This window comes from Siniperca chuatsi, linkage group LG14 (genome assembly GCF_020085105.1).
Source record: "Siniperca chuatsi isolate FFG_IHB_CAS linkage group LG14, ASM2008510v1, whole genome shotgun sequence".
NCBI classification, from domain to species: domain Eukaryota; kingdom Metazoa; phylum Chordata; class Actinopteri; order Centrarchiformes; family Sinipercidae; genus Siniperca; species Siniperca chuatsi.
In genome coordinates, this window is record NC_058055.1 from 4,750,523 (window position 1) to 4,777,902 (window position 27,380).

The following is a 27,380-nucleotide window of genomic DNA, read 5'->3' on the forward strand; positions in this document are numbered from 1 at the left end:
TTGCACTCCTTTCCAATCTTTATTTATTGCTCTGGATGTGTGTATATGCATGTGTGTGTGTGTGTGTGCATCTGTCAGCTTGCGTGCATAACTGTGTGTGCTTGTACATTAAACTATGTGTGAGATATCTGTTTAAATCACGCTGGAACAAGAACAAGGAAAGAAACACAATTGGAATTAAATCACAAGCACAACATCTGCCGACAAAGACACAACTCAGAGAGGGTCAAGTCATCAAAAGACACGATGAGGGGACGCCTCCGACATCAAAATACAAATTAGATATTGATTTGCTTTTAAAAGCATCAGTCATACCGTGTAAAAGAACTAGCAACTGTATGGGATCATTTTACCCAGCCAGAGGGAAATGCCATTAACAGACCTCCAGTAGAGCTGAAAAATCTTTTGATTATGACGCCTTGCTAGGACTGTCGATGAAATCATGACCCGAGTGTCAGTCACAGCAATGCATGTGGCTTTATATTCCCCCTGAATTAAAGATAATCATTGTTTGACAATTTATGAGAAGACTTATTTTAGGTTGTTGTTAACATGGGTATATTACACTGAATGTGAAAAATTATCAAAACTTTAAGCTCTACTGCAGCTACACTGTGAAGTGTTATTGAAGTAAAAAACAAATAGCAAAATGATAAGAAAGCTTTAAATACATACATCCAGAATTTGACCATATATAATTGTTATATACTGTATAATAGTCATTATAAGTTAGTAATTACACACAGACTTTCACAAAGATACTATTTAGCCCCTATTTAACCTTGAGGAATCCCACCCCCACCCCTCCTTTTCAGTTCATGACGGTGCAGTTTGATTGACATGCATGACCAGGCCCACATCAAGTGAAGACGCAGCTGACAGCGCCTGCTCTAAGACTTCACATCCTGCTTCTTTTTCTGGAATTTCCTGAACTGCGACTGGATGGCCACGGCGGCCTTCTCCGTCTCCGGATCTTGCATGTCGATGTCAAAGTCCTGCGGGAGGTTGTTCTTCTTCTCATCTGGGGAGAGGAGAGGGGGAATGGTGAGAAGAAGGCAGGATTGATGTGTCTCAGTAGCTTTATGAATCTGCAGGAGAGAGATTCACTTCTTGTTCATACTCAAACTGTTTTTATGTTGTATGATGTTTATGATGACAACATTCTACAGATTGCAGATGTCCAACAAGTTGCCTAGCAGGCACTTCTAGCTTCCTGGGGTAATATTTTCCTCCCAGTACTGCACTTTGTGTTTAGTGCTAACTAGCTAATGTTAGCATGCTAACACACTAAACTAAGAAGGTGAACATGGTAAACATTACCTGCTAAACATCAGCATGCAAGTATTGTCATTATGAGCAAGTTAGCATGTTGACATTAGCATTTAGCTCACAGCACCACTGTGCTCAAAGATTTGAGAGAGCACAAAACAAATTTGAGCGCTACTCAGTATGCTCAGTATGTGAGCGCACAGACATGTTACTTGTTTTTGTTTTTAAAAGAGAAAAGACTTCAAGGATGAAGACTAACTGGTCGGTTTGGCAAAAGAGCAGCGCAAAGCCGCTTCCCTGAGCTTTTCTATGGGAACTATCCAGGACCGTCTCCCACGCAGTGGCTGAGACAGTTCCAAACGGGGCTGCTGATAACTAATACTTTGTTTTCAGAGTTAGACTGTTCTATAATTCTCAAGACAATTATTTAGACAATAAATTGACACTAAAACTCAGGTCAGCCCCTGCCTCACCTATTCAAAGAGAGGGTAAACTCTGGGAAGGGAAGCCTATAAAAGAACAATTATTTTTACATAAACATAACTGAACCAATAAATGGAATCATAAAACGAGCAAAGAAAATCCAATTTCATACAATTCCTTTTACAGGCAGTTTTTTCTCCGTTGCCGTGTTAAAGGAGTGACCTCATTTGTGTCAGACGTAAATGTCATTACAAATGTCTCACATTCAATAAAAGGACAGTACAGAGGCCCGCATATCATAAACGAGGCTAACGAGGCAACTGCTCTCCACAGTCTGATCGAGAAGACGTTGGTCTTTTATGACAAAATCCTCTAATCATCAATTTATAAATAAGCTGCCATCTTTTCCATTCAAGCAGCAAAGCAACTCCTTTTTACTGCATACCCTTTAATCCTCCTGTGTGAAGAGCATGAGACATGCCTCACTGAAAGAAAGAGAAAGGCTGCTGATTTAAAGCTCCAGTGTGTAGGATTTAGTGGCATCTAGTGGAGAAATTGCAGTTTGCAACCATTTGAATACCGCTCCCCTCACGCAAAAGGCCCTATCTAGAGCAAGCTCCTCCTAAATGTTACACACCGGACCTTTAAAGATTCAACATCACAAAAACATATCATATACAGCAAAGACACATTCTCAGTGCTAAAGTGCCCAAATAGTGAGTGTACAGTGAAGACTGCCAGTGCTGACTGCTCAGACACACATGAAGCAGATGTGGGGAGTGATTCAAACAAGCGAAAAGCTTCAGTTTTACGGGATGCGACACAGTCAGTTGTATATTCAAGCAACATAGTTGTCATGCAGTACAGTGCTCCGAGCTGACCTGCTAAGCAAGGTGTGCACTCTATAGCATTAACCGAGATTTTTCCAAATGGCGTAATGACTTACGTTTAGATGGAACCTTTTGTTGACCTTGAAGCCCTTGGATGATACATGATAATGAAAACAAATTCACATTCCATGATTGCAGGAGCCACACAAACCTCTCAGTCTCTCTCACACACAGCTTCCTTCTCTAAAATTACACAGGCTCCACGGGGTCGATGCCCTTTACACTACAGAGGGCGTAAGACTTTATAAGCCAGGCACATCACACTTTCAGTAATGTGTTGTGCTGCTGCATGAATGAATCAAATTGCCACAATAGATGATGGGATTATTTCCATAAGAGGTTTGTGAAAGGTCATGTTCAAATTGGTTCCTGTGAGATTTAAGGCAACCTAAGAGTATATGGACAATGACTGATGAAGGCTCAGTCTGAAGAATGCTAACCACATAACCACAAAAAGGTGACTTGCGAAGCCAAGCAATGACTGTGAAAACTGAACCACAAGTTAGACTAATATACTAACAAGCAATGGAAAAGCGAAACATTTATTCCCTCAAACTGTGACATACGATGTCCGTAGGGAAAGGGTAAGTTATTGATTTTCATACAGACATGATGCCCTTTCAGTCACTCCCAACTGGTCAGCCTTATTCAGTATCACAAGTCATTGTTAGCTCGTGAGCTAGTTGGCAGCTGGATGGCAGATAGCCATCCACTTGGGACACAGTAGTATAACTGTCCATTGAAAGACTTGTGAAAAGATGTGAAGAGGACCTTCATAATGTTTATGGTGAAGATAATTGGAAAAAAATGTATTCAGTCCTCCAATTTTCTTTTTCTTTATAATAATTTGTTAATTTATTGTTTAAAGTGTAAATTGCTTTTGGAGTTGATCAAATATAGTTCTGGTCATGTCAGGCCAACTGATTAGTATTGATATTGCTTTAAATTATAGCCTGCAAATTACATTGTAGATATTTACTACATGTGGGGTATCAAAAAATACTTGGGTACCTATACAGAGACAAATATGTAACTACAAGGGAAGAAGACAAGAGGTTAGGGGATGAGGGGTAACAACTTTGTGTTTAAGTGATACTTAATACTTAAATTAATTAAATTAACTAACATTATTACTGGGCAACAAAGCAGGAAAATTGAGGGAAAGGGGATAACAGTGTTGATATTTCAATTAAATTACTTATGGCACCAAAATGTGTGAGCTGTAATCTAAAGCGTTACTGTTCAATTTTGAAGCACAATATTTGTAAAAGATCCTGGCCATCTACAGAGGAAACCTTGGACTCACATAGATCGAAGCTGGACAACCTTCTTTTCTTAGCAACAAAATGCATACTGTTTAATTAGATCTGTGATGTCTACAGAAACGCCAGGATCCCTCAGTGTACTACTCTACACAATATTAATTGAGGGATAGTGTGTTCTTCTTAACATCTTTACTGTACAAGGGATCAATTGTCGTATCACTCCCTTCTTTTTTCCCTTCTTTCCCCTCTCTCTTGTATTTTAGGCCTATGATGTTTGATATTGTGATAATGTGTTGAGTTTTAAATAAATATGATGAATTTATATGTCCTAAACTGTACATATATTTGAGTTAATTAGAGTTCAGTAACTCTCCTAAACCAACAATGGTAAGAAGTAAAAAAAAAAGTGTGAAAGTGTGAAAATGGGCAAATGTCAAATGAATGCTATTCACGCCTCTTTCAAATTCAATTAAGCTGCCTAAAAATCCGTCCCGATCACTGCCGGGATGTTTCCCTCTGGACTGAGCCTGAGCTGCAAAACACTTCATCATCCGAGAAGTTGGGACAGAAATCCATTTTAACACAGGGTCTGAACAGTGTTATCAGCAGACCCAGAGAGAGACGAGAGGAGACACCTTGTCTCCAGGTATGTAGGGCTGCTTTATGTGCTGAATGGGGCCATGGAGCCATTTAGCAGTGAATGGGCTGATAGTAACCTGCTGCATCCATTGTGCTAGGAGAAGGTTGACTTCAAGGAGTGAAGGAGATTACATTCAGTGATCCCTCTGTGTATTGTATCATATACTGCCATGAAGCCTAATTTTGTAAATGTGCTGATGGCAAAAAGCACTTAAAAGATATACAGTATCCGTTGGCATGGTTGAAACTAGGAAACCCTGTAACACGACACAGCCTGCGAATATTCATAATAACATATCAGCTTTTTTCAAAGCTTAGTTAGCATCTGTTAATTCTGCAAGCCAGGGAGGAAATGTCAGACTGATTTATTGGTCTCACCTGAGCTTAAGGAGGTCATGAATAAAAGCGATTCAATGATCTGAGGTTCATTAGAAACAGTATTTGTTAATTGCATATGCTAATTAACACCATTTATGAATATCAAAGGAATATTGAGATTTTTGAGGTATACAGTATGGCTATAAGCTGCTACAAATAAAATGGGTAATTAAAATAGCTGTATTTAAAAAAATAATAAATAAATAGATTCATTAATTACTTATTATGAACCAATGCAACTTTCTTCTGATATTTAAAGAGCAAATTAAGAGGCTCATACATATGACAATGTTGGTATGAAACATGTCAAAATAAATCTACATAAATGATTGTAAATAACATTTAAAGGTAAAAGACGGGACTTGTATTATTGTTGTATTATGGTATCAGCATAATCCAAAATAGGTAGCAACAATTAGGTTAAAAGTCTTTTTCTGACCTTAAAAGAAAACCACATTTGGACCTGTAAAGAATTCTCAGACCTTGGTTTACTCTTTTTATAAAAGCATTGATGTGGAATTTGAAAAAAAGCTCAGAATCAATAATAATACAAAGGCATTTTATAGAATCAGCTTGTGATAATAAAGACCCATCACTGCATGTAATTGAAAGTGTATTTAAGGATCTGTTGGTTGCTGTTTAGTGCTAAGACTCGTACAATAAGATTTCTCATCATTAAGAGGCAACTTGTTGACATTAAACCAGGTCTGTACAGTATCAAAACCATACTGAAGTGAATACTGAATGAATGAATATGAGCTTTTGATGTATACATAATTATGTCATCCGCAAACAGATGGAAGATCATTCATGAAAATAAAAGCGATCCAAATATTGACACATTTGTCTGTGTTAACTAATACATGCATTGTAACTTTAGACATTTTTCACTGTGATTGACTGTGATTGTGTGATGTAAAATTAATGTTTTTATCAATGGAGTCTGGTGGCGAGCGAGAGCGATATAACGGCTGTTTCTGGTTAAACAAAACGGGCGCATTTATCCCCAAGGATTACAGCAATTGCTGCCCGTTTCACGGCTGCCTTTTCACATCTAACTCTGTGAATTAATGATTTATTTCGACCAAACCAGAGTTTGATTGTTGGAACAGTGGAAAGACCAGTATGAATGTCCAGTATGAATGAAATGTTTTACGATGATCTGCAATGTAAAATGACAGTTTTTCTCAATGGAGTCTGGTGGGCCGTAGCGCCCATTTGTTTTGGTCTGAGATGCTGTTGCTCTAGTGTGACATTTAGTGGCAGTGAATTTTGCATACAGCTCCTTTAAAGAGATCAGAGGGGGTATACAATATAAAAACAGGAATTAAACTACCGGATCACATTTACATTTACTTGATTAGGGTCTATATTTACAACTATTTCCTCAATAAATTATGTGTTATTAAAATCTAATTACAATCGGAGGAACTGTAGAATTGGAGTTTTCATTTGACCTATACTACACTAACATTACAATTGTTTATGCTATACATTGTTGCATTCATTCTTGGGGTTTCATATTTTATTTGACTGAATTTGTATCGTCTAAACTTTGAACACTTGTTATTATCTAAAATGGGTCTTGGTGAGCTGTGAAATAAACTGCTCTATAGAACAATTTCAGTCATAATATATGTGAAACATGATGATAATTGAAAATCATACTTTCCATTCTAACAAAAGGGAAAAACTTGCTATATTACTATTCTTTTAATATATGTAAGCAAAATGCTGTATGCACCACACAAGCTTTGGTGACAAAAGCACATCAGTAATATTCTGCATTGTATTTCTGCATGTTTATACTTTTCAGACTGAACATGATGGTTAGAAAATACCTTGGCCAGCAGATGGTTTGCTGTTTCCACTCGTTGCTCCAGATGCTTGTCTCTGCAAAGAAAACAGAAAAATATGATCACCACTTGAATGAATATGGAAATACTAAAAACTTTCCCCCTATTAGAATTTGTTATTTTATATTTATTCCACACAATGCTCATTTGCGCTTTAATTCCAAAATCTTTGCTGAAAACAAAACAAGATCTGACACATTTCTTATGTTCCCAACAGAGAACGCGTCGTGGGAAGTCATCCTCACACTAAACCCAGTCATACTGAACATGTTACAGGACAGTCTCTGCTCTGTGTGAGGGGAGCTGGGATGAGATATGTTGATCTATAATCCATGTTTCTGCAGCAGAGGCACGCTCACTCTGCCTGCTCTATCAGCTCCCGACTGTTCTCCCGACAGGCAACGTTACAAGATGCACTCAGCTCCGAAAATAAGACCGCTTCCAAATGCAGAGGCACTACTGTTTGTGTGAGAAGGTCTGCTGCAGTTGTTGCATTCAGATCTTGAATTTATTTGGTGGCAGAAAGATCATTTTGCATCACACTGAGCTTCAGTCTCTGGATAACATTTTCGAATTATTCACTCAACATCCAGTTTTTTCCAAGAGTGTTAAATATACAAGAGCATAATTCATACAGTTGAGCGTTGTTGGTGTGATTTGATTTAGAGCACAGCAGAGACCATCTCTCCAACCTCAACCTGAAACATTAATCCTGTGCTTTCAATTATTTTTTTTATGTGAATTAAGCGGGAACAAAGCAAAATAAAACCGGCAAAAGAAACCCGACATCTTCCTCCCATGTCCCCATGAGCTGTTACGAGAGCCAGTGGAAGAGAAACTTATTTGGCAGCGTGGCCATCTGTTTTTCTGTTCACACGCAGAACTCAAAGTGAGTCGGTGCCACTGGGATTCCCAGCACCACGCTGACTCTCATCTGCTTTATTGTGCTCTGGTGTTCAGCAAGGCAGGAGCGGTGCCACACAGTGATGGCACCATACATCACACCTCCACCCACCAGGACACAAGCGAGCATTCGGCGACAGCCAAAGCGGACGTCCAGGAGCAGAGCAACAATAATGTTTGAGTGATGTTTGAGTGTCGGTGCAGTTTGAAGACGCAGTGCAATATCGAGAAATCAAGACAAATGCACTAAAACCTGAAATCACTAACCAACTGCAGGTCACAACTCTCTAATGCTCGCTTCTGTCATTTGACTCCATTTTCCTTTTCACACATATTCTTTACTCTTCTTGTATTTCCTCCTTTTTGCCTCTCCTGCTTTAGCCTTTAGCTTCAGCTAGCCCTCTCATACTCAAAGCAGATGGACCATGGCTGTAGACCCACCGACAGATATGAGAGGAGCTAATCCAAGTTCAAAGAGTTAGACTTCTTCCATATTAGGACACATTTCAGCTAGAAAATATTCATAGACTTCATGAGGGGCTAAACAAGCTCCCTGATCACACTAAGAGGAGGTGTGGGTGCTATTTGTGTCTGTGGTGGGCGGCTGCATTGTGATAAAAGTCTCCTGAGTAAGATTATTTTTCTCTCTAACTGGAATATGTGGTCTGTAATTATCCAGCATTAATGCAATATAGCCAATAAAACAGTTGAAAGTAAACATATTCCAGATTCATGAGTATTTGTCATCTTCAGCACGTGACATTAAGGTGCTGCAAAATATTTGGGTGTGTGCAAATCTAATCTCTTCTAATCTTTGAGTTTCAGATTAGAGGCAGGTCAGAGATCAGAAGTCACCGACTTGACAGCAGCCCTGCAGCTGGCAGAGATTCAGTGTGTTGCTCATGGACATTGTTGCCTCAAACCTGCGTTTGTTACTGTTTAATATTGTTTTATACCCGATCTTTCAAAAAAGCCAACAGATACGATGGTGGGCAGTGTTGTGCATGAACGCGCTAAAAGAGCGCTGTTCATTGAATGTGCTCATGTTTTGGTGAACGGTGAACTGAACGTATCCGTTTTCACCTAGTGAACGTGAGCGTCGTTAAGTCCTGCTAGAGTTAACGAGGCTCGCGCACTGTGTTTTACAGCACCCGGCATGCCGGTGTTTCGGGTCACAGAATCTGATGGGCCACAGATTTTCATAACAACACGTCGAGCTGAAGCATCCGACCAGTCTTGGGAAATATCTGTGAGTGAATGATGATCAGAAGAAATCATTACCAAAGGGTAAGAGGAGCCAACAGCCACAAAGTTCCTCCACCCAAGTCAACCTCACAGCATTTTGTCAAGGAAAAAATGAACATGAACTAGTTCATTTTTTGGTGACTTTAGTTCAAAATTCAAAATTGTGAACTATGAACATGAATTAGTTAATTTTAATCTGTGTGAACTGAACTTTGAGCTAGCTCTTGTGAAGTGTGAACTTGCACAACACTGCTGGTGGGGAAGAAGTTGTGACTGACTGCAACAGTAATGTGACCATATTCTCATATAAACACTGAGGAAGTGAATCCTCTGCTCTTCTTCTTTTTTTTGTTCTCTTTCTGCCTGGATACAGTCAGAGCTTACATAACAACTCCAGTCCTAATGCGCAGGGGGATAACGCTCTACTTACACTATTTGATTTTCTGCGGGTAATAAACATGGAGGAAACAGCAAGAAGAAAGGAGCAATTGCATAAAAATTCATGAGGATTTTCAGAAGCAATGAGTGAATTTCAAATGAGATGTTTGTCATGGCCCAGCTCGGTCTTTGCTCAAGCTTGGAACTGCTTGATTCCCATCACTTGCTCACTTCTAGCAGTTGAGGAGGTATTGTCGCTCTGTTTGCCAGCAGCATTTTTGACAAAGGACTCAAAAGGAAAATCTCAGTCGAAATTTTGAACGGTAAAAGAGAATACAGTAGTTCAGCGGGTGCAGCAGTGCTGATGTTTGCCTTTTTTTAGTGTGACTTAAAATCAAATCCACTGTAGGATATCACAGCTGAATGATGTTTCCTCATATGAAGCGGTGCACAGCCTCTTGAATGACAAATTGTCAGAAGCCAAAGCTTCACCATGTTTGAGGTGATTCCTCCCTGGCAGGAAGGTTTCTTCAGTCTTTATAAAGCTAAGGGAAACATTCCCTCACTGTTGAGTCAGCCATATTTTGCTTGTTATGCAATGCTACAGTATACATACTGTATATGCTATAGATATTTCTTCATATGTCTGGTCCATGGCTATAAAAATTAAAAAATATATATCTCACTGTAAACAAATACACATCACACATTGACTGTCTTTCTCTTTTAAAGCAAGATTATGTAACTTTTCTATGACCACAGTCTTCTTCTTGCAAATAAAAGTTGAATTCATAAGCAATAAAATGCACCCTTGCTAGCATTAGCATATTAGCTAATATTGCTGCCCTCACTGAGTTAGTTTGGACTCTTCTCTACTTGCACTATTGTCAGCTCAGTCGTGATTACAGTATTTCCAGGTTTAAAGCTAACTGAAAGACTGAAAGCCAAAGAAACGTCCATGAAATGAAAACTCTGTTGCAGTTAGTTGGCTGTTGAGCTATTATCCTTATAAACACTGCTTGTGTGGGCTAGTTTTGTACTGAACATACTGCATTGCATATGAGTAGTGATGTGATCGCTTACCTTAGGAAAAAAAAAGTATACAAACTACATAGTGACAACGAATCTTTGAACTGAACTGAACGACATGATTCGAATCAGCTAAGTGATTCCTAATTTACATCTCTAGTTTTTATATATCTTCCTGTGAATTCAGGGGTGTATACATAAATGTATCCAATCATATAAAACCACACTTGACCGTTAGCTCGTGGGTTGGAGTAGCTCACACTCACTTTTAAACGATGCAATCAAATGTGAAGGAGCTGATCAAATTCCCCTTGCAATTATAAACGGCCAAATATTCCCTTTCACTTTGAGATACGTCACATTACAGAAGCTAAAGACACTCTACCAGCCGTTTCACTGAGACTTTAAAGGAATGGGCTACGTGCGATGGAAAACCTCATTCCCAGGAAACACAAAACAAGAAATCTAACTTGAAAGGTGTCCCATGGACACAATAAACTCAATGTGCCACCGACCTAAAGTTGCAGATTACAGTAGAATACCTTCTCTGGTCTGCTGCCTGCAAAGATCCAGTACAAATAATGAAGCAGGAGTCTTTGTATGAGTAAGAACATGTCAAAAGACTGAGAGAATGAGTCAGACTGATGCAGGCAAGCATCAGCTGCCATTGTCGCACATCTGAACACCTCTCTCTATGGCCGTCCACTCTTCATTAACCCTCACACCTGACAGCTGTGACCTTGACTTCAACCCATCGCTGTCTCATTTAAAGGATCACATGTGACACAGAAGATGGCATGGGACACCAAGCTGAGAAGCCTGCTATCATGATGATTAACACTGGCAAAGGAGCAGGTGCCACAGGAGCTTTTGTGGTATAATTAGAAAGACGGAAGAAAAGAAGGCGAAGGAGAAGAATGGGAAGAAAGTTTAGAAATACCACAATTAGAAATGCTTTACAAAAGATCTTAAAAAACAGATAAAATCAACAGCAGTTAGAAGTAAGAAGTATGAAGAATTGTGAATGTAAGTGATTACATAGAAGTGAGTCCCTAAAAACAAGAGTTCTGAAGGGTGATTTAAAAGATGAGATTTGGCCAGGCTAAGCCTCTCAGGCAGGTCTCTGTGAACTCTCAGAGCACTGAGCGCAGAGGGCTCTTTCTAATCTACATTTGGGAGCAGCCAATTGGGACCTAAATATTTTTAATCTAGGCTTTGGAGCAGCCAGTAGGAACCTGCTGGGTTCACACAGGGTTAAACGATGTGTGATGTAATGGCATGCCAGAATTATCCATGCACAGCATTTTATGTAAAAATACAACCATTGTATCAGTCGAAATCACCCCGTGTGACCACAACAGAGAACAGCATCCCATTGCTCTGACCCTGGAGTTTCCCTGCAAAACTCTTTCAGGGAATGGTGACTGGCAGTAAATCCTCTCAGTGCTGCGGATGTGAAATTATAATACAAAACCTTCTAACAGAGGGGAGTTACTACTGTGGCAAACACCAGCATCTCACAACAGGCTATGTCCACTGGAGAGCGAGCCACCATATAGTCCAGTATTCAGCTGTGGTTAGCTAGTGCTTAAGTAACAGATAGCCTATATTGGTTAGACTTATGGCCCATATATGCAGTTACTTCCTTAAATAGAGCAGTGGGCGAGTGCCGCATCCAGAGAGACGTCAACGCACCTACAATCTAAATATGGCTGAACCTTCACCAACTCCACCTTCATGTGCCAAGAATAATACATTTAATTTACTGACTTCGACACATGATGAGGTATTGATGTCCTCAAACCTCTTGCTGTCATTTGGGGGTCACCAAAATGCAAACTTGCCCCATGCAGGCTTAAAAATGTTCATCCTCCTCCTACCATCGTTTTCCTTCTATACAAGCTTTGCTGTCCAGTATTGCAGTAAAATCCTTATTCTGAGAACAGGTAACCCATACAAAGACACTAAATTCAGAGTTAGAATATCCAGTCCAGTTTGGAGTAGTTTCCATAAATCCGCCATCAACAGTAACATTGGTTATTATATACTTTATTGAGTTGAGAGACTAAAACCATGAACTAACTACTTTGTCATTAACTCTAGGACAGCTCTGTGTTCACAGGGTTGTAAACATAATGTAAACCATCTTATCATGACTGAAATTCAAGGCAAAATACCGACTACAGCAGTGTGAGTGTAAACACACCTTCCTGCCACTGCAGGAGGCAGTGTGTCCCGTATGTAACGAGCTGTAGCGCTGCAGGTTTGCCTTTTTGCCACTTGGGGACAGAGGCAACAAACTGTAAACACAACACTGACATATTATCACCTTATAAAGTTGATATGGCAAACGCATTAGCAAACAGCTGCCTATTTACACATCCAGCAGTCACGGAGTAACATTATCATTTGGAATTGTGTTTGTGGCCACATGATTAAGTCCAATATTCACTCACCTTTTAGCTCAGTTTTGGTCTCCTGAGGGAAATATCTGTCTTTTTAGCTGCTAAACGTTACACTATGTTCTCCAGCTTATCTGTAACTTTGTCTGTCTGCTGTTTGGTGCTGAGCAGGTAGTGTAAAGTGGATTTTTAGTGCTTTTTAAGTGAAAACAGCTGCCTGCTGTTTCCGAAAACAGCACTGATGAGAGTGGTGAGACTGAACCAAAACAGTGAAGACGCGGGTCGTAAAACCAAAGAGCTGAGAGGACCTGCAGCGTCGGCTGATGACTCTTTCTTGCTTTCATCACTACAAGCAACATCTTTCACATACAAGTAGTTATGTGATCCATACACTGATTCTAGCCGCTTTAACCATACGTTAGTTGCTATGTAAAGATAATGTAGAAAACAAGAATTTTAAAAACGTTGTCATTGGACCGTATATTATCAAATTAAATTGTGACAACAGGGTCAATCCTTTTATATCTTGCTTTGAATCTTTCACTTGTGGTGAGTTGAGCTCACTGAACATATCCAGTCATACAGTTTGCTATCTGCATTTAATGTAATAGTGAGTATTCTATCATACTCGTTTCATACTCTAGACGCTGTACGACAGGAGATCATGAGTCTCACATGCCTTCGGTGCTGATAATGTGGCGAGCAAAACTGAACCTAGTAACACGGTGTTGCTGGCGGGTGTTTGAGCTGGGCTTGTGCAGAGATGCCGTGCGGTCACAGGCCCTGAGGAGGATCCGCAGTGTTGGCCTGCTCCCGGTCCAATATGCTGGAGACAGAGGGAGCTTGAAAAAAAGGATGGCAATGATGATAATGACATCGCTAATGATGATGTATGTGTGTATGCGCCACATATGGCTCTGTCTGCCATGGTTGACTAACAATGTACAAAGCTTGATAAACACTAGAAATTATCATTTCGTTCACCCTCGAGCTACTGGATCAGAATCCAGGAATGTTTTTACAATAATTTCTGTCTCATGGCAGCAGTGTACGGGGCTCACATGCTGTATATGACATGTAGTGACTGTCACAAACAGTTAAGTGTCCAAAATAACAGCATCAGCCCTCTGACCCTACTTAGAAACAAGAAAACGTGACACATATGATTGCCTAACCTCAGGTTATATGGATCAATTTAGCAGTTTATAGTCTTTCAAATTACTTAAAATGCTCTTTCACTGTTTTCTCTACATTTAGACCAGAGGTTAGCGCCTGTATGCTGTGCTAAAACAGGTGCTAGAGAGCAATATCTTCAGTATCCGTCCTTTAAAATGATCTTCAGTGATGTTTTGGATTGAAATAAATTGAAATAGATGACATGTTTTTGGGTAGCATTTATTCGTTGAGTTCATTTCATTAGATGTAAAATTTTTCCTGTTTACTGATTTAGAACAAAAGCAGTTATACTTGGACTGCTATTGGTGCAGAGTGCATCCATTAAAATTAATTCTAGGCAGCTGTCAGTCTGCAGCACATTGTTTTTCAGTATCAGCAAAGGCTCAGATTTGCATCCACAGAGTCAGGATGAGTTGTATTGGTGCAGTTTCTAAGGATTCATTGTTTCGTGCTTCCTTATGTGATGTTCATATGTGTTTTTCTCATTGATCGAATTCATAAAACACTACACTGGCATGAAGGGTTGGCGTGGACATGGAGGGAATTGGTAAAATAAATAAATTACCTTCCCAGTGTGTGGGGGGCTATTTTTGGTTCTTATGGAAGCTCAGGCTCCCCAGAGAGACTCCATGCTGCACTCAGGATCTATTAACAATTTAACAAGGAGACAGCAACTAGGTCACAGACAGCTCATCCCAGCACCATCACAACTCCTTAGCAGCGTCCCCACCATCAGACTGGAAACAGGGATGACAGCATGGAAGAGTGACACCACTGAGGAATGATTGACTGAACAAGCAACATGATGCCACGATGATGGACTATACACTGTGTTAAAACTGTGTTTAAAATGACTTTTCTGTTAAAACCACCCTAGCTAATTTAAAAACAGCTTTGATGAACAGCAACTTGCCTTTCTTTATTGATGTCACATAGGCTACTGCGGAAGACATGACGTCAAAGTGAGATATTTAGAGCGCAGGTACAACCAAGTTTAAAATAGAACTTTAGCAGAGCTAAGTGATCTGAAACATTTGTTAAAACAAAGCCCTTGTTCAAACAAGACATGAAAAAATGCAGCCCTCTCATACATTTGAACGGAGCCAGCCCGGCGGTGCAGCGGGGTCGCCAATGCAGGTCCAGCAAAACAATGCAGGGTCGGCCAGCAAAAAAGTTGAACCTGCCTCAGTTCACCTTCCCGGTAGATAAGGTTACTTATTAACGCGAACGCCGTATTTCTACTGTTTACCCCGCAATCATCGTGACAAATGGTCAAATAGTAAAATAGATAGTAACTTTGAGTACTGTGAGTATTACAATCCGTTGTGCAATGTTTTGGCATCTGATAAGCTTTTAAACGCACTGTTACTCTGTTACTCAAACTGGCCCTCCTGGGTTGTATTTCATTGTCTGACTGGTACGTTAAACAATACAGCCCCACCAACACATTCCCTTGCATTGTTTTAACGCAGGGCTGTTTTCAGTCTCTTTGCATGCTAAGAGGCTCTATGAGGCTGTACTTAGGCACAGCGGTGCTTTCAGCTAAATGCTAACATCAGCATGCTAACAAACACACAATGACGATGCTAGTAGCTCATAGCAAATATTTCAGTAGCCTCAGTTGACCAGAATGCAATGCAGCTAGAATATATGTTACATATGTGTACATACATATGTGTATTCTGATCATGGGGCAAACTCGTTTTCTGACAACAGTGTCGCTGTCATTCTCTCCATCCATTAGTGAAATCTACATCAAATACGAATGCTAATAGTTCAAGCCCCCTTGACGGCTAGAGGAGATGGAAGACGAGACAGCTTAGGGAAATGAAAGGAAAGTAAAAGACTCATCATAAATACATACGACACAGACTGGAAATATATAACAATGCATAGAAGTGTCTGAGGCTAGATTTTTTTCAGTTAGACCTTTGTTACAGTAATGCAAAATTATTACAGAGGTGTGTCATTAATACGGTTAAATAATACTGCCTATTCGAAATGAATTTGTTGAGTTAACACATTCTAAAAATCTCACTGTGTGTCGTTTAGTATAGTCAGAGCATCTCCACTTTCTCCAGCACAGTATCAGCTGTCAAAACTTTGCATCACCGCACAGGCACAGCAGCTATCTACTGAACACTGGACTGCAGTTGATGTTTGATGATTCATTTGTTCAAGTGAAGATTGTTCTCCTGTATGTATCCAAAAGCCTCTTCAGTTTCCAACTCCTTAACTGTCCACAACAAAGAAGTTATTTCTTTCATCTACTACGTTAATACCAATAATACAGAAAATAATGAAAGCAAATTCCAATTCATTACCAGTACTTCAGGAAATTATCTGAACTGTAAACTGGTGTAATATAGTAAAAAAAAAAAAGCTGATGACAGAGGATGTTCATGTGAGAGTGGAATACTGGAATAATGGATGTGTCGTCTTCTAATGCATTAAGGCAGTTGTTTTAGACAGAAAAGTTAGAATATGAAAGCTGGCTGACGTCCTTATTCATCTTTATCTGATGCTGACACGTTCACTAATTAAAGTGAGTCAGTTACACTCCAGACTTCAATTTAATTGGTAGTATTAATCTTGAAGACAGTTTTCTAGCGGTACACAAGGGGGTAAAAAGGAGTGACTAATATAATGAAGCTCAAGTGACTGATAAAGTTAGCTCAAACATTGCCAGCCTTATGCTGTGCCGCTAGCGAGAAAAAACAGCTCTTTTTTTTTAATATTGTGGTAATGCTTATACTGATGAAGTTTATTATAACCTTTAAAGTGTTAGATTAAAGATGATGATTACATACAGGTTTTGGCATGAGGACGTACAGTAAGAGGATGGCTAGACATTGGTCACGTGATCCTTATTGTAGTTCATCTAGGCCATTGTTTGCTTTAGTAAGCAGCTACACAGTTATAATGAACAAGTTGGAGTTCAACTCAAAGTATATTCATTTAATGAGATGATCACAAACTGAACCAAGGACAGAGGCTCAATGCAAAAAAAAATTATGTTTAATCACATCAACCAAATTACAAAAAACATATTTCCTCATTGGCCTCTAGTGATATTTCACAATGCAGATAGTGTTGGTTTTATTAGTCCAGGTTTTGAGATATCGATGGTGAAGATTTCTGCTTCCACCTCCTCAACACAATGGAGGTGAATGGAGTTTTGTTTGTGGTGCCCACAGCATTGAGAAATGTCCAAAATCTAACAGAACAGTGTCTTTCCAGTGTCTCCATTACTCTGGATAATCCAAGACTGTCCTCCCAAGAAAAACTATAGCATCAGTCGTTTCAGCTAATGGCCAAAAATGACAACTGTTTATGTTCAAGTGACAAAGACCTCTAGCGGCCGTGGGACAGTAGGAGTGTTGTAGGAGGAAATCAAAGGAAATAGAGTCACAGCAAAACTTTAACATGGGAGACTGCTGTTCCTCTCCTGTTTCCTACTGACAGTCAACGTTGGTTTCTCTTAACCATGACCACAAGCATTCCCTAACCTTAACCAAATAGTTTTTATTGTAACCATGACAACGGAGCTCCCCTAACATTAACTAAAACCTTACTTTAACCCAAACCATGATCTTTCCCTAACCCTACCCAAGTCATCGTTGTGCCTAAACCTAGCAGAGTCACATCATAAAATGGATTTATTTTCCAACAGTGATTTGTAACAGTTTAAGGAGGCACGGACTAATGATGCCGTCCTGCTGATGGGGTCGTCAGATCAGAAAACGCTTCTATGTGCCGTTCTGGAGGGACGACATATTTTGTCATTTCATTTGGAAGACTTTTTGAATAATATACCAAAACCCACTCTCAAACTGTTTGCATTGGAGCTGCTTTATTACCAAAGAAATAGACACAATGAAAACTGTAGACGGTGAGGTTTGTAGATTATCCAGAGTATACAGGGATACTGTCTGAAGAGAGATGCTGTTGCACTTTTAAAACATAATTGTTTAATGCTGTCCAATGATCCATCCTGTACTCCAGGTCCAAAAATACCCTGTGGAATTTAAAACCACTTCACCCCACTGCTACTGTTTGTACCTGCTCACAGATGGATGGCAGTGCTACGAGTGACTGTGGTAAGCCATTTCTACGAAAAATGCATGGATCTCAAACCACAAATTTAAAGATGAGGAAGTATTTTTATTCAGGTACTCTGCATCATGCGTTGTTTGTGTTGGATCACTGCTCTAATTAGCTGGCTCACTCGAGTGTGACTTTATTGTTTGTGTCAGTTGCAGGCAACTGACACAAACAACCAGGTGGGGTGGTAATTTTACTTTTTAAAAATCTTGTTTTTATTTCCATTTATTGTTTTAATCCTCACTCTGTGTATGCTAAAGTGCAATAAATAATTTAATAATCTACAAGAGACAGATGGATGATGTAGTGTTGTATGTTTGTATCACTTGACAGGTAAATTTACTTATTGTTCTTGTATTCCTTTAAGGTGACTCTATGTAATATTGCAGTTGAATCAGGTGTTGGTCTCAAGTGTATTACTGTATAAGGCAGTATGTGAACGTTAACAGCTCTCCCTCTGTGATATTTTATGCACTTCCCCTGAGAAATGATGTGTGACATTTTAAGAGCCTCGGGGTAAACCTATAAGGCTCTATGCAAAAGCTGATAATGCTACTATGTCACTGATCCCGTCTTGGCAGTTTAAATTTAATCTGCTCTATCTGCTCTATCTCTTATGTTGACCATTCATATCCCACTCATTTTCTCTCTGCAAAGCCCGGCAGAAGCCAGGATTACCCCGGAGGCCGGGTTACAGTGAGTGAACGGCCCACCAAAGCCTGCAGACAGTTTATTTGGATTACAGATTATTTCAATGTAATCTCTGTTCATTGTTTAAAGCGGGATTAGGGTCAGTCTACATGCCTCACAACAAATCGCATAGAATCAGATTAATATTAAATATCAATAATCAATATCTCACATGAAGTTAATTGGCGTGAGTGAAGAGGATGCAGAGGACAGGGTTAGATGGAGGCACATGATTCGCTGTGGCGACCCCTGAAAGGGAACAGCCGAAAGGAAAAGAAGAAGAAGAATAATCAATATTTCAGGTCAGTAAGTGAGAAAAAAAATCATGTTAAGTCAACACGCTTCAAATGGTAATTGAACATTTCCTCCAGAGTTGCAGAGGCCTTTTCTGTGTAATCACTACTTTGGTCCGGATCTCAATCACTTTATCAGTCTTAAGTCAGCAAAAGGGAGTTCTAAGGAAAATCCATCCCTGACTACTTCTCCCCATCTCTGCTTGCTGTCCGTTTTACATTGATCAGCAACTTTTAACACTCTTATCTCATTAATTTAATAAAAAGGGCTCTAGTCCACTTTGGATGATGAAACCAATGGCTTTGCCAAGTGGCCACCATACCCACCACTCTCACTGTAATTAAAGTAAGGGGTTGGTGAACACAGCAAGAGACCACTTAAATGTTGATTCACTGATTGAAGGACAGGTCATCAGTGAAACAGGGTGCCTATAGCAATCTTTCGATAATTACATTATCAAACAGATTTAATTTTTAATTATTAACGTGCTGTCGAGCCCCCAAATATACAGAAATGCTGCAATTAATACTTGGTTATGCTAATGGCAATGGAAATTCTAAATTAAGGGATAAATCCAGTGTACTACAACTTGAGTCTTATTTTCGTAGTTTTGGCCATTTTTCTAAGATTGTACATGACAACACTGCACATCACCAAGTTAATTGCTGATATCTGTGGTGACATTGTTGCAACAAAGTCTGACAGGGCAAGATCCATGAGCTGTCAGACGTTATCAACTGTCTTTTGTTTATCTACAGACCAACTTCCTGGTTCAACTTTGACCTACTTGCTTTGGCTGTACTTGCCTTAGGTGTGCGCGCACACAGTTTCCTGTACAATAAGGAATTATGAGTGATGTTACACCCCCGTCTAGGGGGGTAGGAGCGCAACATAAAAATGAAAAGGTAGTTTCCTCCCTGGTCCCCAAACCAGGACTAGGACCAAGACTGAACATTGAAATCATTTATTACTACAAAAAGATGAAATTGTGATAATAAACTGAAGCAATATAATTCAGGGTGAATGAAGGCCAAAACAAGAAATAAAAGAATCTATCTCCTCAGAAAGTGCTGACTAACCCTAGGTGAAACACACAAACAAACAAGACATTCACTAAACCGAACTTCCTAGGATACAGCAAACCAGTGCAGAAGAAAATGGCTGCTCACCCCTACAAGGCCGTAACAGTGACATTTCCGACCCCCTCCATTTTGCTTTTACCTCCAAATACATCTTAAACTGTTAACTTGTTTGCAGCTTGTCTGATCGTCTCACTGCTCTTGTTTCTTGCTCCTGCAGATTTTATTGTAGCGATGTAGCCATGTTCTCAAATCTAAGCAATTACAATGTTACTATAACCGATAATCACCAAACCTACAAAAATAAGATCCAAGTTGTGATATACCCTAATTATGCTTTAATATTAATTACATTGTCAATATTCCCAGTTAAGATGAGACCAAGGTGCATACGCATATGAAGAGCCTTTCCTGAATTAATGACTTAAATAATTACTGGGTATTGGAACGCAGGGTCAATATAAAGTCACCACTCTAATTTTGCATCAGTCAGAAGATAAACTTTAACAAACATGGAGTCTAAATAAGAGTCTCAAAGCCCTGCCAGTGGCCCCTTCAGGCTGCACTGCAAAGGGCTTTGACTACGACTGACCGACAGTGACGTCCTTACAGCCCAGTGCCCTCACTGATGGGGGAACAGAACAAAGTAGATGATTAAAAATCTAACTATATTCAGAAATCACAAATTGTTGTTGAAGAATATTTTTCAGGTGATCAAGACAGATCACCATCCACTTCTCCCTCTGTCTGCCTCTTTGGGACAGTCGAATGTTCATACTGTTGTGCACATAATTTGACTCCCATATACTTTTTTTTGTTTTTTTGGACATTTGAACTTGTACTAAACAGAGTACGATGATAGACAGACAGGAAAGAGATGCTGCATGTGAGACAACAGTCACATTCCAACTCCCGACATGTTTGCATGGTTTGCACCTTTGCCCCCGGAGTAGCCAGGGTGATGTGTAGGTGCATCTCCTGCTGTGAAACTAACAGGTAATGGGGTACAGAAGAAATCATTATCTTTTGCTGAAAACCCGAAAAATGACATATGTTGGCCACTGCACACAGTTGGCTGGAGCCTCTCCACTGTGTGCCATCTAATTAAAGTTTAGTTGAACAACCTGAGGCTTAAACAGAGGCGTAAGTCTCCGGATCATCATGTGAGCCGAACAGCACAGCAGCAGCCACTAATGACTGTGTGTTACGCATCAGACGGGTTAAAAAGATGCCTCTTTGCGATATAAAAATCACAATATCTCAAATTGAGGCTTCCACTAATGGATTACTTGTCACAAGAGTACATTAACCTGATTATGAATGGTAATCATAATATGTTACTGTAAACCACAATCAGCATAAGATGGGGAATGGTTGATTTTGAGAAATATCTACACAAATAGGTCATTTAAGATTTATGCAAAATATGTGGTGAAATGACTGAAATGCAGCCTGTGCGAGCATGTGTGTGCTGAAACTGAGCACACAACTCCACAATGCTAATTTCAGTCTTCATGTTGTCGTGATTTGCTAGATAGTGCAGCCTGGAAATGCTGAATTGTTCATCGCTATGGTGACAGACCACACATTTAAGCTACTCTCACCGCAAGAACCCAAACTTCGTGATGTTTATAGACGCAGCTGAATGAGCTGAAGCAGTACCAATAGAGACTCAGTTATGGCCTCATTTCTCCACATTAAACCTAGCACAATATAACAATTAATCTGACAATAATATTGATTTTTAGAATACTACCAATCTAAGCAACCATAATGTTGGCTAATGTGTGTGGTTTTTAATATTTTCTTAATCATGCCAGCTCTCTCTGGCTGTGCAGCAGTTTGGATTTAGTGGATTGCTGTAATGCAGTTACAGTGGAACATTGCTTTAGGGCTTTTATAGAAGTGATTGTAAATAAGATACTGCCTGTACTTGCCTGAGATGATATTATCAACGTTCAAGTGCCCCTAGAGAAACAGCTGTTATATTTTTATATGATAAAGAGACTAAATAATTCCTCAGTCTTTGAAGGCAGGCAGAGAGTGGTAACTAAGCAAGATTCCTCTCTTTTGTCTAGAAAATGGTCCAAAATGGACAGGTCTCCTCATAACGATTCAATAGAAATTTAAATCTCCTCTGCGACTGGTGAGAGTGCCAATTATCCTGATGAGCACCGAGGGCCCATTAAAACTTTGTGTGAGTCTGATTAGAATAAAGGTAAGACAGAGCAGTGGAGTGTGGAGGTGGATGGAGCCTGCCATTTTTATTTAATTATCCATTCAGAGCAACGTATTCTCGCCTTGGCCGTGACTCGTGCATATGAATCCGTCACTGACATGAGATGTAACTGAATTTCCTGACTTATCCTATGTGTAATGTCTTATTTATAAAAGTCTAGCTTCACTCTCTAGGCAGTACACAAGAGGGTAGGAGACAAGTCAACTGACTGTATCGTGCGACTGTATCGTGCGTATGACAGTGTACAAAAAGACATCACGTGTCTGCAATAAAAGATTCATAAGGCCTGAAGTGGCAGCTGGTGTTCACAGCAGTTTACATGTCGTGGGAGCGCTGATCGAGAGGTAATAACCCATCCTGAATTATCTCTGTGATTTGGGGTGTTTTCCCCCTATTATTCAAGAATATCTCCTGCAACTACATAATGAAGCTGCAACAGTGGACTACATGCTGCAGCTGTGGGGAGACAGTATGTAGCTACCAGGGCTGGACACCACCCACCACAGGCAGTTCAACATGTACAGCAGGATACAGATTAAGCAGACTATCTGCCTTCAGTCAGTCCAGTTTCTTGGGGTGAACTAACTGGTGATAGGGTCTTACTGGAGCCAGGGCTCCCCCATGCACACTGTGAGAATGTTTTATTTCTCTGGGTTAGCAGCAAGCTTTGAATAATTCAGTGACTATATGATGTGCTCCTTGCCAGTGAACCGTCTTTCAGAGAAGATTCTTGCTGGGCTCCCTTCTAATCTCCACTCTGCCATTATCAGACTCATCACCTCTCTGAAGCCCGCATACAAGCTCAGCCCCGTGACAGGATGCAGACTAACCGTGTAGGTTACTGCCTCCGCTTCAGTTTGAAATGTCAAAGTTAAGCCATATTTACCAATAAGGATGTACTTAATAGTCTCATGGACTGTCACACATCCTGAGTGTCATTTGAAGTTTGAGATTTGACACTTATCACGGAGATCTGCTCTCCGTTTTCACCCTCCACTCCTTAATGTGTGTTGGCCAGTCAGCACAGTCCTCATCACAGGCATGAAGCGCAGAAGGAATAACTGACTTGTGCACTGTGGGTAACTGTTAGGTTTGATTTTGCGGTCCAATAGACATGTGCATAAAAATATATTATTAAAGAAACTGTTATTAGTATTATTATCATTATAATTATTATCAATAATCAGTACATTATAGGCATGCAGTATTCCGGAGCTTTAATCGCGGACGGCGGCTGTGAAGAGTACAAATGTGAGTACATTTTGGAGAATTTAAAACACTTCTCACTTAAAGACATAACCACGATTCATTCTTTATTCCAATCGTTTGTTCATACAATATTACATTTCAAGACTACATGCAACCGTGGAAAGAAGATTAAGCTATTAAAACTTCAGGTTGTTGTACAAAGCGCGACGTTTGGAAGCGAATGTATCCAACAAAGCAGGCTACTTGTGCGTCGCAAGTGTCTTCACTTTCTGTTGCACAGGTCTGTTAACTTTACAGCAAGTGCTGAAAAATCTAAGTTGTTGTTTAAAGCGGAACATGAAGCAGAAAAGACGGTTTGCCGCCTCCTAAGAAGCACGTACCTCACTCATGGCTGCGCTGTGTGTGGATCCCGGTTATCTGCGATGCGCACCGGCCTGCTGACTGAAGGCAGTTTACGGTCCTCTCCGAGATGCTCCGCTCACACACAGGCTGCTTTTATAGCACGGGCAGCTCCGCTCTCCTCACCACATTTCCATGAAACCAATAGGCACGGGTCTCCTCGTCTCCAGCTCTACACTGTGGACCAGCCTTCAGATTTTCAATAATCTGCCACGCGTTTGGCTTGTTTTCAGTTTCTGTTGTCAGTGAGCTACAAGGGTTGATGAAAATGCAAGCAAAATAATGAAATACACCAACACTTTGAATAACGAAGACGTTAATCTGAACAAACTGACCACTGGATGTGAAATATTCTCTGCACAATCTGCACATATATTAAATTACAGACACATTAAATACTTTTGGAGCACCAGCACAGCCTGTGGCTACATCTTTTTGAAAGAGATCCTCTCATATATACAGTACAAAATGACTCATATAGGGTCTATTGCTGTTTCTGGACATCTGCATGCAGGCATCCTCCACACTAACTAACTACATGTCTATAAAAAAGTATTCACCCTCACTTCTGTGGATGTTTCAGACTTGTGAATCACACTGGATATATTTAGGATTTTGGGACACTGAGCAACAGAAAAATTATCTAAATTAAGTATAAATATGAAAAAAATAAGTATTTACTGTGACATACCCAAATCATCCCAGGTGCAGCTAATTGTCAATAGAATTTACATAAATTGAAGGGAGATCATCTGAGTGTAAGTGTGACAAATGAATTTAGTTAAAAGGTCCAACATCTGGTTAGTCAAATTCCTATATTATAAAGACAAAGGAACATTCCAAACAAATCATTGATAAGTTTAATGAAAAGTACCAATCAGGGGATGTGGAAGGATATAAGAACAGTAAGGTCAACTTTAAAAAATTGAATCTTCCCAGTGCAGGCCGTCCACCATGTGTGACAGAAGGGCTAGTGAAGGAGGCCACCAAGAGGTCTGTGATCACTATGAAGAAGCTACAGGGTTCAGTGGCTGATAAGATAAGAGAAGGGAGATGCTGTGCATAACAACTGTTGCCTGGGCGCTTTACCAGCTGCAGAGCTGAGCTTTTGTTCAGTGTAAGCCTAATACAGCACATCATCAGACTCACACCATCCCCAGCATGAGGCTTTTACCCAACAGGGTTTAAGGAAGGGATTGCTGCCAAAAGTGCAGCATCCTAGAGCAGCAGCAGATAGAGAACCAGAGTATATTTTGTCTGTCCTTACCAAAACCAGAGCAGTTCTCTTTAAATGTTTTTACTGATTTAGCGGAGGACACCCATATCTTTCCACGTGTACGTGTGTGTTTGTGAACAGTCATTAATCAGGCTGAGTTTGGCATACTCTAAATCTGTCACATTTTAATCAGAGCACGCAGCTGCTTAGAGATCCAACAGGACTAATTGATCACCCGCCACTCTGAGCATTGATTTATTTGGACTGCCCATAGACGCAGAATCTCATCAGCTACTTGAATTAAAGCTTAAGTCTTAAGCAGCTCACATCATTCTAATAGAATTTAATGAATAAGTTACGCCCATTTATCAGTTCTTCACATGATCCATGTCGTAAAGACCCCTCATATTATTCTCTACCTAATTTTTCATTCACACTTTTAACAAGAGCATTATTTTCTTTAATAGCGCACTCACAAGCACTAACTCTTTAGCCAGTGTAAACTTGGAGTGTAATTAATGTCACTGTTTGCTGTATGAGTTTGCAGTGGAGGCTGTGGGGCTGCAGCACAGCAGTGTGTAGAAGAAATGCATTCAAAGCGTACTCAGCACTGCAGAAAATAAATAAATAAATAAAGTGTAATATTATTTTGGTTTAAAGCCTTGAACTCATTGCTTGTCAAAAGCATGTACAAAGACCACAGTCACTTTCAAATGTTTGCACTGCTTCCACTAACAGATTACAGATTTTAATGCACTGCAAACATATTCATATACTGTAAATATCTGCATGCCGTATGTTTTCATTAATCATTGCACCTTTGGATTGCAGAGGGATAAAGGAAATCTACATTTGTGTGAGTCACAGTTTAATCACTGAGAAGTGTGTTAACTGCATATTCTAATAGTAAGTTGTAGTTCAAATAATCCATATTTTTAAGAATAGCAATGAATCAAATGACTATGTGAAATGAGAAAGATGTCACTTGTAGTGACAAGTGCACAGAATTATTTAATTCATTTATATAGCACCAATTCATAACAGAAGTTATCATTGCACTTTTCATATAGAACAGGTCTAGACCGTCCGCTTTAATATTATCACAACTTTACAGTTCCCCTCAGCTCTACAGAGCTTTTTGGCATCTTTCAGCTCATTGTTTTGGTTTTAAGACCCGCAACCTCAGCATCGTTTTCTGCTGCTGCAGGCAGCTAGCCTGATATTTTGCAAATGCATTTTATGTTTTATTAGTCTGGAACCTCTCAGTTCATTTTTGATTTCCAAGGGGCGTTAACAGGCGCAGACTAAAATGTCTCTGGACGCAATTGGAAAAACCATTCAGAGCAATGAAATGTGCTGAGTGACACATGCAAGTTGGAGGTGATGCTTAGTCCATTTTCAGGCAGGGAAAAAAAATAAAAATAAAAAAACAGCCTGGTCTCTCTCACACACACATTCTCAAATTACAGCTAAATAGTACACTAAAATGCAAGGGGTTCCCCTCTAGAGGCCAGCGGTGAAGGCAGAACCCTGCTGCAACTCGGCAGATTGCAGCAGTTCATAAACTGGGAACAGCTGCATCTCCACAGGAACAGCGGATTGCTGCATCTCAACAGGACATTGAGGATGCCACCGCGGCTCAGCAGCGTCAGGTGACTGCTGCAGCTCAGAACCTGGTGATAGCAGCAGTTCAGGAGCAGGAGGTTGCGGCAGCCCCACCAGGACAGGACTTGGTTGTGGTGCAGGAACTGGTGTGGGTCAGACTGCCAACCAGGAGCAGGAGTCAGCCGGTACACAGACTGGGGACCAGGCAGGACTGCTGACGGCTCTGAGGCGCTGGGCAGCTGAGTCTCTGGGGCGATGGGCAGCTGAGTCTCTGGGGCGATGGGCAGCTGAGTCTCTGGGGCGATGGGCAGCTGAGTCTCTGGGGCGATGGGCAGCTGAGTCTCTGGGGGCACGGCTGGTTGGTAGAGGTCTGAGGGCCTGGGGCTGAGGCTTGGGGGCAGAAAGAAAGTAAATGAGGTACTTGGGAATAGAATCCCTCAGCCAAGGCCGAGAGGACAATTTCCCATGAGCCAGGGCACAGACATATTGCCTCTCTATGATAGTCCCCGACCGCCTTCCTCCACATATCCCCAAGGCACTCCAGGTCACAAATTAACTCTAATAGTTTGTCAGCGTCTGCTGGGTCCATTATGGTCAAATCGTTCTGTTGCGGTATGTCAAGCAGGGTAGCAGGGGAAATAAGGGGTTTGGACCCAAACGCAGATGAGGAGGCAGAGCAGGTGCAGTTCAAC

At 40.3% G+C, this 27,380-nt stretch overlaps 1 protein-coding gene across 2 annotated transcripts; it reads right to left on the reverse strand.

Annotated features, from left to right (window-relative positions):
* pcp4a (Purkinje cell protein 4a) lies at positions 1-24,178 on the reverse strand. Of its 2 annotated transcripts, XM_044222949.1 has the most exons (4): positions 23,849-24,178; positions 6,706-6,757; positions 2,639-2,671; positions 1-1,021 (listed from the first exon to the last, which is right to left on the reverse strand). In XM_044222949.1, exons 1-4 carry the CDS (start codon positions 23,855-23,857, stop codon positions 891-893), a joined length of 225 nt encoding a protein of 74 aa, XP_044078884.1. In that variant the 5' UTR covers positions 23,858-24,178; the 3' UTR covers positions 1-890. The 2 variants fall into 2 exon arrangements, with proteins under 2 accessions (XP_044078884.1, XP_044078885.1); XM_044222950.1 differs by lacking the exon at positions 2,639-2,671 and having other exon boundaries at positions 23,849-24,085.
* Positions 24,179-27,380: the final 3,202 nt, after the last annotated feature.

Bases quoted from the DNA above. Each gene is read 5' to 3' on its own strand.
- pcp4a (XM_044222949.1), bottom strand. The intron at 2,672-6,705 runs GTATTTTCTAAC...GTATCATCCAAG, and splicing joins CAAACCATCTGCTGGCCAAG to GGCTTCAAGGTCAACAAAAG. The intron at 1,022-2,638 runs GTAAGTCATTAC...TCCTCTCCCCAG, and splicing joins ACAAAAGGTTCCATCTAAAC to ATGAGAAGAAGAACAACCTC.